General features: G+C 36.4%; 1 protein-coding gene across 1 annotated transcript in view; it reads right to left on the bottom strand.

Annotated features, from left to right (window-relative positions):
- The window catches only part of Cftr (CF transmembrane conductance regulator), a 136,792-nt gene that overhangs the window by 4,899 nt on the left and 118,758 nt on the right, over positions 1 to 13,135 (bottom strand). Inside the window, exon 24 of the mRNA XM_069996626.1 lies at positions 5,932 to 6,021. Coding sequence (XP_069852727.1) covers positions 5,932 to 6,021 — 90 coding nt within the window. The remainder of the gene's footprint in view (positions 1 to 5,931; positions 6,022 to 13,135) is intronic.

Here is a 13,135-nt window from a genome sequence, read left to right as displayed (position 1 = left end):
GTAAAAGTGCTTATACTAAAACCAGACCTCAAATTAACAACCTGAAAATGGAGATTTAAATCTCCTAGATTTTGAGATAGAATGTGAAGGTTAGGGTGGAATCAATAGGCTATATTTTTAAGCTGAAAAATGTGGAAAGAAATTTGAAGGAGCAAATGAAACATAGAAACTCATTCTATCAAAATAAGATAAAAATTAATTAATGAAGTCTTAGCTTTTATCAATATTCAGATGACTGTGCTTTCGATGTTTCTTCATTGCTGAGCATATGGGGCCAAAGAGAATTTCTGTAATCTGGAATTGGTCCTGGAGTGGGAGGAAGTGTTGTATCTAGCTCTTCTATTGGCAGAATAGGACAATGACTATAAGAATAATCTCATGATTTATGACATGAATTCAGAAATGGCCTTTATCACTATATATTAATGTACCTATGTGTATACTGGAACAAATCTCCTGGGAACAAATGTCATGGGAACAAATCTCATTTGGCAAAAATGCATTAGGTTTGAAAAGATTTTCTGAGATGGTAGGGGCTATAAGTAATTTAATCAGATAAACTTTTTGAAGGTAAAAACATGTTCTTCAGCCTCAGCATATTAATTAATTCATCCAGCTTGTAAACACTGAGATTCTTAAATACTAGTAGCCAAATGAAACAGCTTTGATGAATCTCAACTTAAGGGAGAAAGAATGTGGGCTGGTTTTGGTTCTGCCATGATAATGTATGATCTAATGCTAACTGCTTTGCTTGTTTATCCTATGCTCCATGAAAACTCTGCAAATGGAATTACAAGTCTACTTTATTTTAGATGAAGCAGCAATATTGAATGTGTTTTTTAAAAGTACTCATCAAGAAAAGTTTAAAGACAGAAAACAAAAGATTAAAGACATTTCAGATGACAGAAATGGCTTTGATTGGTACTTCTTTGTTGATGACAACATCAACTATATTTCTTTGAGTCTTTTACCTTACATGCAAAAAAAATGGGAGGAAGTAATAGCATTAATCTTGATGAGTTGTTCTTGTTAATATTAACTGAGATGATCTGTGAGAGGAAGCATTGTTGGAGCCTGAGACATAACAAAAACATGTGCTCAGTCTCTGAAACATGACCCTAGGATGACAATAAGGCTTTCAATATTTGCCCTTTACAATTTACCTTGGGAAATAAACACCAGGAAGTAGAGACTGGATGTAGTGTAGTAAGTGCTTGCAGTCCCAACTTTTTGGGAGGCAGAGACAGGAAGATAATATTTTGAGGCCATCTTGAACAAAACACCAAAGAAACTCTGTCTTAAGTAAGTGGTGTGTGATGGTACACATCTATAATTATAGCTACTGAGGGATATAGGTTAAGAAGTCTGAGTCTGAGACCAGACCAAGTAAACTTAAGACTTCATCTGAAAAACACTATAAGCAAAAAAGGATTTGGGCACAAGTGTAGGACACAAAAGCTAAAACCCAGTATGACTAAAACAAAACCAAAGAAGCAAAGAAAAAAAAACAAGAAAATTAAATGATATTTATAGTAACAGGATTGATACTTGGATAACATGGAATAGTCTCATTTTTGATTTGTAATAGTCGCACATTAATTTCCTAAACTCATGCTAAATAAAGCAACTTAACTGACTTGTACTTTGTACTTTCCCATGATTAAAAGCTTAACAAAGTTATGTCTTTCCCTCCATATGAAACTCTTTACTACAAGTAAATAATAAAATGCATATACATCTATCATTGTCAATATTTAAAGAGCAGAATTTTAAAAGTGAATGACAATGAGATTGACCAATCTAGGGATATTCTGTAACATTCTTATCTCACTGCTCTATTTAGTATGAAGTACAGTAAAAATCTTCTGGAACCATAATCACTAGAGAAAGGTCCATATAAGTTAATAAAAATCAAAAGTTTGAAGTCAGTGACTAACAATTTAGTAGAGTACCTCTTTTCTTTAGAATTTGTGATAGGATTTGGAGAGAAAATGGAAAGTAAAATAAGCTAGCAACTTTTTGAATAGACACAGTTACTGCTACCAGTACCTATATTACTTATTGGCCATCTATGTATACTAGTACTTAGTCATACATTCCTTCAATAATAGTAATAATAATAATTCATTAAATTCTAGCAATTATGTGAGACCTAGGAATTTAAAAATGAATAACACGAGGTTCTTCTTTGAATGAACTCATTGTCCAGAGGGAAGAAAACTGAGATATTATTGCTCAAGTGAGAAGCAATATAGGTCAAGGAAAACAAAAGACATGAAAATTACTATAAAGATTATTAATTTATTGACATTAAACAAGAAAATTATAAGATGTCTAATGCTGTAATCACAAGCCACTTTCTAAAACTGCAAAATTTAGTTAACTCCTGTTTAAACTAAGATGAATACAAAATGATTGGTATCTTAAGTTCTTAAGTTACTTTCATGTCTGATTTAGGATTAAAAATAAAAGCAACAACATTAGAAAATAAAGGGCAAAAACAAATCATTTAACTAGGGATACAGGTGGACCCATTGCAACAATGAGATGTACAAGTTGTTATGTCGAAAAACGAACTTCACAACTTTGGCATGGAGGGGGAGGATCAGGTGGGGGGTAGTCAGGGGAGTATGGGAAGGGAGGGGAAGGGGAAACAAAGAGGAGGCAACAATGTACTCATTATCTTGCCCATGTACTTGTAACTCCTCTGTACGGTATTCTCACAATAAAAATAAATATATAAAATAAAATAAAATATAAGGAACTTTAGAACAAAAGAATTTTCCATCTGTATGTCTCCCAGCTAATAAATTGTATTTGTTGCCCAAATTGCTATTAAAAATTGTGTTTTGCATCATGTCAAACTGAAAAAAAATCTTCAAATTAACAATTGTCTCATTAATGACATGTTTTCAGTCAGTTTTTTAAATTCAGGATTCAAATAAAAAATGAAAAAAATTGTGGAAAGTCTGTAAAGGACCAGATATTTTATTCAAAATAAGAGCTTTTGCTACCACTATGTTCTGCAATGCCATTACAGAGCAAGAGCTGACGCATTAAAAAAGGACATAAAAATCAGAAAAATGAATTGCATTTTGAAAGGTCCATCAGTGGGTAGTAATAAAAATAGGCACTCAGGTCCTCTTCATATTCCTGCCACTACTCTGCAAGCTTCTTAGGACAAAACTTGAAAGGCAATCTTTTGTGCTGTTAATCTTGCTTCTAAAATAGCTTACCTGGTTATTAATGTGTAATGTTGGTGACTTTCATAAGTAATCTAAGAAGCAATGCATTGATTCTGAACAACACTGGGACAGTTCCTTTGGTGAAACATTATTCCAGAAAGAACCTCATTCTAAAAGGTCAGCTTCCTTATCAAAATTGGGATAATATGGGGAGAATGATGGAAGGGGTGAAACTGATCAAGATGCAGAACATACATCAAAGGACATGTTAAACTATACAAGTATTAGAAGATAATAAAAAATTGGGATGCTAATAACTGCTGTGTATCAATCACAAGGTTGTTCTCATGGCATGCCACATGTCAAATGGAAGAATCCTTTATTCATTTATTCAATCATTATTTGTCAACACCATCCATGTGTGTAACACTAGTTGAGGCACTGGAAACACTAGAGTGAATAGGACATGTTCCCAGACTTGGAGAAAGTTACAATTCTTCTGGGAAGGTGGATAAGTTAAGAAGTAAATCTCCATCCATTGTGAGGAGTGCTAGGAAGGGAAGAAGGCTCCTCTCTCCCACCTGGGCAACAGGTCACATTTTTGGAAAAAGCCATGTGTGTGGGGGAGAACTGAAGGATAAGTAGAGGCAGGTAGTAGTAGCCCAGGAGAGTGTCCTAGTATCAGAGAACAGAAAGCACTTCATGCTTTAGAGAAACTTAGAACAGTCAAACCAGGGAGGCCAAATGATACATTGGAGGGCCACTTAAAAGATCAGAACCATCAAGACCATGGTAGCCTGGTAAGCCACTTTAAACAGGGTAAACTTTGTCTATCAGGCAATAAGGAGCCATAGGAAAGGAGGATAAGTAATCAGATATGGGGTTGAGGAAGGTCATTAGAACTGCAAAGAAGGCACTGGACTGTTGGGAGCCAATATATGCTTACACTTTTTTGTACCAGTTTAGAGTATGACACACCTCAAAATGTTCCCATTTACCTAAATTATATGATTGATCATACAGGAGTTAAGCCTAATCTTTGTGCCTTTTCACCCAAATCCCCTTTTCTTTTTCACTAGGCTATTGCTTGGTGACTATTTGAGCTACATTTGGGACTCTTCAAAATAAACCTCACTCCTATTCAAAGCAGCCGACATTAACATGAAGACAACATCATCACCTTTGTTTATAAACAGCAAATATTAAAGAAAGAGGATCAGTTAAAAAAGATACATCTAAATACTGACTGAACAATAAAACTCTAGATGCATAAATATTTGTATTATATTGGTATTTAGAGTCTTAACTGTGTCTTCTAAGATTTGGGATTATTTTATGATCTTCCATTCCCACAAATTTTATTGTGGTTTGGCAATATTTCCAGACTTTACAAAGCCTGATGTCTTCCAAGTTCTTTCCCACCACACTGTGTTCCTATACTTTACTCTGTGAAGTCACATCAAAGACCTTAAGATGTATCACTTGCAGTTTAGTTAATGTTTTCTCTAAAGTCCCTGTGCTTGTTAGGTAATAAGGAAACTTTGATAAAGAAAACGGTTAATCTAAGTGCATTTTACTGGGGGCATGCTAAGGTTGGGCACTCAAGGAGGAAGTGTTTAGCACTCACAGGCATTTCAAAGCTCCTGGCAAGGTGTACTTCAGAGAGAGGGAGAAAAGGAAAGAACATGTTATAAATAGAAACTGGGCTACAAAGATCAAAAGTGTAAGGTAATAGTGGAATGATACTTAAAAATAAAAACTATAAAGCCCCAAATCATGTGTATATGGTTTAGGCGAGACTTTGGGCTTTAGATGTTTAAATTAATGCTGAGATGAGTCAAGACTTTTGGAGATTTTTTTTTTGGGGGGGGGTCTGGTCATGGGGCCTGAACTCTGGGCCTGGGCGCTGTCCCTCAGCTCTTCAGCTCAAGGCTAGCGCTCTACCACTTGAGCCACAGCACCACTTTTGGCTTTTTTCTTTTTGCTTATGTGGTGCTGAGGAATCGAACCCAGGGCCTCAGGCATGCAAGGCAAGCGCTCTACCACTGAGCCACCTTCCCAGCCCCAAGACTTTTGGAGTTTTTGAAATGGAATAAATGTACTTTGCATGTGAAGAGAATGAACTTGAGGCATCAGGGCTGTGCTTCTAGTTCTAAGTAATGTCAACTCATATGTTGACATCTTAACTGCCAAGGCAGTGGTATGAGGAGGTGAGAGTTTGGGAGGTGCCTAGGTCATGAGGATGGAGCCCTCGTGCACAAGATTAGAGCCATAATGAAAGCGACCCCAAAAACTCATCCACCTGTTCCATTATGTAAATATGCAGAGAGAAGGCATCATAACTGAACCAGAAGCAGGTGCTTACCACACACCAAATAGTGTCTACTGGTACCTAGATCTTAAGACTTACCATCTTCCAGAGTTATAAGAAATAAATTGCTTTTGTTTATAAGTTACTCTGGTTATGGTATTTTTTTATGTAGGGTGAATGGGCTAAGACAGGGCTTAGGTCCACTGAGAAGGTCAATGGATCTAATTCAAAATTAGACTGGGATTGTTCCATGTAGATTAATTCACTCTGCCTAAAAGTTGCATGTGCACACGCGCGCACACACACACACACACACACACACACACACACACACACACACACATACACAGCTGTGCAAGATTATCATAGCTGTGATGACCACTTCAGAATGTAAGAGCCACCTCCTTCAAAATTATTTCAATTTGGCATCCTTACCTCATCTGCAACTTTCCATATTTCTTGGTCAGTCCACTGTTCATATGGATCCAAGTTTTTTCTAAATGTTCCAGAAAAGATAAATACTTTCTATAACAATAAAGAAAACAGAAAACATGAACAAATGAAACATCTCTTTTCCTTACCTCATTTTTTAAAGAAAGGAAGTATTACAGCAGTATTTGAATCACTTGTTTTCTTCCTAATCCCAATGTTCTTAGCTCAAAGAAATTGAGATAATTGTAAACTTCTCACTTTAGCACTATTCCTCACTTATAAAGAAATACAAAATTTAAAAGTTTAATAAATAGAAAGCTTATAGTCGACTTGTTAATGTATTTTCCTTGGATTTCTTTGATGAATCTAACTTCCGGAGGGCTTTTGCCATTGCTTTTGGTTACACATGAACACATACAGGAATTCACATGGCTTATACATCTAGGCACCGTTCTACATAAACCATCAAATAAGGATAAAAGAGAGTAACAACTGAGATGTTGATGAAAGGAAGGAACTGAAAAGTTGTTTGATTGAATGTATTTTACAAAAGGCAGGCAGATAAGACTTGGACTGAGTGAAGTGGAAACTAAGTCTAATTCCTAATGAAGAGCATTGCACGACATTGCTCTGAGACTCTGAACTTGTCATATCATGGCCTTCTCAAGTCTACTGAAATGCTTAAAAATGTCCCAGAGGGAAAGAGTTGTCTCATTTGGAAATTTTACATAATTGATAATATAAAAATTATTATATTAATAATAAGCCTTTCTTTGTGTATATGTGTGAACTAAAAATATTTTGATGTTAATATATAGAATTTTTTTCCTCTGTCTTTGGTTGATAACACTCACTAAGAAGAGTTAAGAACTAAATCTCTTGAAGCCTTACTTTTCACAAATTATCTTAGACTAAACCTGTAGCTTGCTCAGCACCCATCTGGTCTGTAAGAAACCACACAAGGCAAGTTGGCTCCTGATGATGATGCCTGTAATTCTCAGGCAGAAAAATCTTCCTCCTCCTCCTTTTCTCTTCCGTTTCCCTCTCCAGATTCTTTTTTTTTTTCTTTTGCCAGTTCTGGGGCTTGAATCCAGGGCCTGGGCATGTCCTTCAATTTCTTTTGCTCAAGGCTAACACTCTACCACTTGAACCACAGCACCACTTCCAGCTTTTTCTGTTTATGTGTTACTGAGGACTCAAACCCAGGGCTTCATGAATGCTAGGCAAGCACTCTACCACTGAGCCACCTTCCCAGTCTTCCCTCTCCAGAATTCTTATACTGATATTTCTCAACCTGTCTGAAAAAGGGAGGGGCACCTACTTTACTTCACAGGATTGCTCATGAGAATGCATGAGTCCTGAGATCATGAGCTGTATGATGACTATATTTGTATGCCAACTTCCACATTTCCATGTAAATAAAAGCAATATCCAAATAAGTTAAAGAGAGTAGGCAAAGGACACATTATTTAGGAGTTGTGGAACTAGAGAAGTAAACAAGAAAGGGTCCTAACCACTTGAGTCTGTTGATTAAACAATGGGCTAAATGCTAAGCTTTAATTGCTTGTTAATAGAATTTTGTCATTTACTACTTTTTATGTCTTTTTATATTCTATTACAGTTCTTTTTTTTTTTGATGGTTGTGGGGATTTAACTCCGGGTCTGGGCCCTGTCCTTGAGCTTCAGTTTAAGGCTAGTCCTCTATCATTTGAGCCACAGTGCCACTTCCAGTTTTCTGGTGGTTAATTGGAGATAAGAGTCTTATGGACTTTCCTGCCCTGGCTGGCTTTGAACCACAATCCTCAGATCTCAACCTCCTGAGCAGGTAGGATTACAGATGTGAACTACTGGCGCCTGGATCTTTTTTTCTTTTATTGTTATTGTATGGGTAAAATACAGAGGGGTTATAGTTACACAAGTCAGGTAATGAGCACAATTCTTTTTGAACCATGTCTCCCCTTCCCACATGCTCTCTACAAGTTTTTCCCTCCCATTTCTACCCACAAAACGTACAATTAATTTTCCATACAGTGTCTAGTAAGTACCATGGTTGTATTTGTCCACTTTTTATTCCACTTTACCCTCCCAAAAACAAAGAAACAAGGAAAAGAAAACAAAAAAACAATAAAAAATCTGTTTCCTTTTCTTGCAGTTCTTTTCATAATTAGTTCTTCATTTTAGAATTTCCTGAAATTATTGAAGAGGACAAGAAATAATGTTTGTGAACTAAAACAATGACTCACACAATGTATTAATTAAATGCTACAGAAAAGTGACCCCTACCAAGAGGTTGGGACACAGAAATCTCCTTTTTGAGAGGTTTACCATGGACCATGCTCTGGGACCAGTTCATCATGTATCATATCTTTCCATCTTCATAGCAACTCAATGAGCTAGATCCTACTGTTGCACTAGAAAAAGGAAGTTGGATGGCTTGTCCAAGGCCACTTAGCAAGTACATGTACGAGTTGGAATTCTAACCTTGGCATGGTTGTCTCCACAACTGTGTTCTTCATCACCACAGCAAAAGGCCTTAAGTCTCTGGGTGTGTCAGATCCCTATGTTCATTGATTTAGAGCCAGCAAAGATTAAAGGTTGAGCAGAAGCAGGCCTATGGATGCATAAACAGCTACTCTGAGCTCAGGAGCATGTTCTTTATTTAAACACTGTTATTCATCCCTGCATTTCTTTTTTGCAATACTGCAATATTGATTTTTTTAAATCATTGCTAAAGAAATGGTTTTCCCAGAAAAAAAAACAATGGTTATCAGAAGCCTATTTTGTTTAGCATTAGTTACTGTTACTATGTTTGTTCACTGTAAAAGGAGAAATTTAGGATTCAGTGCAGTTTACAACAAAAAAAAGATTAAAATTTCTATTAAAAATGAAATCATTTGCCTAAACTTTGTATATAAGTAGTCCATGATCTATATGTTATTTACCAAACATATGATGATATCCAACATATGATGGTAACATATTTTAATTAATTTGATTAAAATAGATATGTTAGCTGAAATTTAAAGGAAGAAAATTGCTTATTAGAATTAGACATATGAAAGTTTTAGGTGTGGTGCATTGTTTTCCTTTCAGAAATTCTGTATGTCTTTTATTTATAGTCTATTGTCTGACAAAAAGTAGAACTATGTGCTCTTTCAATTAAAAAAATAGTTAACTGAACGAACTGGTTCAGTTAGAATTCAATTTCATACAATCAGACATTCCATTCTTGTATTACAAAGAGGATCTGGCACTCTCTAGCTTCCAGAGGGTGGGAACCATAAGTATCTCAGTTCTGTTTTATAAGCTGATGGAACTTCCAAAAAAAAAATCATCTGAACAGCTAAATGGTCCTTGGAGGGCCATGTAAGTCCCCTTTCCTCTGGTTTACAAATGTGACAGCCAAGGCCCTGAGAAGTTATACATTTTGGCTAATATGGCACAGTCAGATCTATCCTGAATTAAAATGTATAATTGCACCTCTCAACCACTATGACCCCCTATTACTCCTTTTAAGAAACCTTTCACCTATAAGAAAGTAAGGTTGTGCAAATATTTGGTATTTATTTAATGTCATGTATGGTATAAAGAGTGATTATTAGGACTCAGCCAGAATAAAGAGATCACCATTGTTCACCACATGACTAATCTCTTCCCCGAAGCTGACTCTTCATCTCCTCAGCTCAATGGAAACAGCTGAGCCTACATGGAGTTCTCAGAGCTGGTCACGAATCATTGCATCTGGGTACTATGCTTCAGCACTGGATGTCAAAGGAAAACAAAAGAGCAATTTGCCTTCTGTGGTGATTGAATTTAATAAGAGTTACATAAGTGGGAAGAATGAATCTCTGTCTTTAAATATATGATGTTTAATTTTGGTTCACAAGGAAATACATATGCATATATGCATTTGTATCATGTATAGTTCTGTTAAAATGTAGTATAGAGGCCAAATGTGGTGGGTAATGCCTGCAATTCCAGCATTCAGAGGCTAAAACAAGAGGATAGAAAGCTTGAGATCAGCCAAGACTACCTAGTGAGTTTGAGACCATCCTGGGGGACATAATGAGATCTTGCCTCAACAAACAAAAACAAGATGGGTGAAGATAGCTCACACCTGTAATCTTAGCTACTCAGGAGGTTGAGATCTGAGGATTGTGGTTCAAAGGCAGCTCAAGCAGAAAACTCCATGAGACTCTTATCTCCAATAAACCATCTGAAAACCAGAAGTGCTGCTGTGGCTCAAGTGGTAGAGCGCTCACCTTGAGTTGAAGAGCTGAGGGACAGCGCCCAGGCTCAGAGTTCAAGCCCACCAACCAACAAAAAATAAAAAAGAAACCAAACAAAACTTGCTGAGATGCTTTTTAAGTATTAGAAAGATTATGATCTCCTGTTTTGTGGCAAAATGTCAGCAACTTTTCTGATAAATTGAATTTGTACAATAAAAATAATTCCAAAACAAAACAAAACAGTTAAATAATAGGAAAGTCAGAATAAGTGAGGAGGAAAGGTGTCAATATGATTAAAATACTGTGCATTCATGAGTGAAATACCACAAGAAAATGCCCTTGGACAATTAACGTACATTTAAAAAGTGAATGAGACAGGTACTGGGGCACTGGTGGCTTATACATATAATTCTAGCTATTCAGGAAACGAAGATCTGAGGATCATGGTTCAAAGCTAGCCCAGGGAAGAAAGTTGTTGAGACACCTATCTTCAAATTAATTACCAAAAAATCTGGAAGTATACCTGTGGCTAAAATGGTAGAGCACTAGCCTTGAGCTGAAAAACCTCAGAGATAGTTTGCAGGCCCTGAGTTTAAGCCCCAGGGCTCTCCGTCTCTGTTTCTGTCTGTCTGTCTGTCTGTCTGTCTGTCTCTGTCTCTGTCTCTATCTGTCTATCTCTCTCTCTCACACACACACTCACACACACACACACACACACACACACACACACACACACACACAAAGTATATGGCAGGTATATAAAACAAGTACTTTCTGGCTGAGGTTACTAATGGGTAAGGGGAGGGTGAACAGAGAGGTTGGGGTGGGGAGTGAATATAGTCAAATATTTTATATGAATCTGTGTAAGTGGAACAGTGAAACTCGTTGAGATTGGTTGGAGAAGCTGGGAGGGAAGATGAAGGACAGTGATAACGACAAGAAGGTTAAGACTGCTCAAAGGAAATGGTTTGCAAATATGGACTTGTCAAGGTAAAGCCTCCTTGTATAACTAATTGATGCTAAAAAAGAACAGGAAAAAAATGGTACTTAAATTGCATTAGAAAATGTATAAAAATAAGTATTTGTTTTACAAAAATAAGTTCTTTGATTTTAAGAACATCTATTAACTGGAGCAAAGTGGACAAAGTATTCACCAGCCCAAACAATTAAAGACCATAATAATTTTAGCAAAAATCATATTTATATGAAAATGCCGTGTATATATATAAAACATTTATGCTACCACTTTTTAGTATACACTTTTTCAGTGATAAATAAAATATTTTCTTTATTAAAACATTAAAATTTCAAAAGATTAGGCTCATAGATAGCAAGACTGTGTCATAGTTTTTTCCCACACCTGTTGTATTTCTCTTTTACCTGAAGTTTGGCCCTGTCCTCCTCACCTCATTTTAACCCAGCCTCTTAGCACATTACAGCGGGGCAGTTGTGGCTTTTCATTCCTTTCTCTACAATCTTCTGTCTGTAAGCTGAGTCTCCATCGTTCCTTCATGGCTCTTCCTCACTAAAGGAGAGTTAGCCCATCCCTCACCTCAGTGGAAAGTGCATGTTAGTACTTGTCAGAGCTTTCCTTTTTTCTCTGAATACTCCTAGAACAGGTGGCCTCTGTTGACCTCTTGCCCTCTTGACTTTTTCTAATTCGCACCATTGCTCACAGTTATAATATCCCTGCCTGGAATTCCATTAGGTCAACTTTTCTAAAACCTATCAGCTTCAGCGCTCCTTCAGGTCCACTAACATCCCATTCTTGGTGAAACTGTCCACAGTCATTTGTTTATTCCTGTAGCTTGTGCTCCAGTTCTAACCTAGAGATAAAGAGAACATGATCCCTTGTCCTTGATGAACTTCATATAACAACAAGAACATCAACAAACTGTAGTTGCCATGGACTTGGAAAGCTTCTTAGTGCTTTTCATATATTTATTCATTATACAAAAGTACCATGAAGAAAAACTGTTACTACCATTCTATCCACTTTACAGTTAAGGAAACTAAGGCACAGAAAAATTAATTAACATGCCTAAGATTCCACAGATTAAAACCAAATGATGATAGAATCACCCTTGTAAAAGAGATGAAGCATTTAGTGACTCAGCACAACACAATGTGTACTGAATTCCTCTCTTGCAAGCTATTATATCCTGCACAAAGCAAAATTCATAAGCTTTATTTAGCACTTCTGTTATATTCCTTTTGTGACTCTGCTTCCATTTTTGGTGACTTTTTGTTTAACTCTTGTTTCTTTAATTAAGATGTCTGCAAAATATTTTACAATGCTGAACAAAAATTAAAGAAACATACAGATAATTCTAACATAAGACACAGGAGAAGTGTATAAACAAGATTCTGGATCTCATTTGGTTCTGGAATGTAAGAGTAGAATGAATACATGAACTGGAGTGACAAATATCTCCAATTCACAAAGTCTGCCCTTTTCTGTGTATAACTTGATTTGTGTGCCACATATAATGCAAGTAAAGCACATCAGTGAGAGGAGGAATAAGCAAAGATTCCCTGGTGGGGTGGAGTAGTGAGAATCTAGGGCATAAGGGCTGTTCCTTCTCCAGAACTATCCATGGCTCTCCACACCCATCCCTGAGTTTAATTATTTGCATTTAATTTGTCATCCTGATCATATTCTTTCTTCTTTGACGTCTGACTGAAGACAGAGATTGTATGTTGGAGGGACCTTAATGTGGTATATCAACTATAAGAACTAACCTTATACATAACTGAAAACATCTATCTGTTTTTAATTTTAAGTATATGGGAGTTGAATATTATTACATTAGTTATTTAACTGAATGAGAGCAGTTGCACTGCCAATTTCACTGTTTATATCCATAGACATATGTTCAGCCCCAGATCAAAAATTATCTGTAGTTGCAGTCATATATAGTCATAGATTATTTTCATACTTATGTACCAAGTTTTATTGCAAGAGAAGGCCTAGCCAG

This window comes from Dipodomys merriami, unplaced genomic scaffold (genome assembly GCF_024711535.1).
Source record: "Dipodomys merriami isolate MVZ:Mamm:240054 unplaced genomic scaffold, mDipMer1.0.p SCAF_5, whole genome shotgun sequence".
In the NCBI taxonomy this organism is placed as follows: Eukaryota; Metazoa; Chordata; class Mammalia; order Rodentia; family Heteromyidae; genus Dipodomys; species Dipodomys merriami.
The sequence above is the reverse complement of the archived record's forward strand: the minus strand, read 5'-3'. Positions and strand labels throughout refer to the sequence as shown.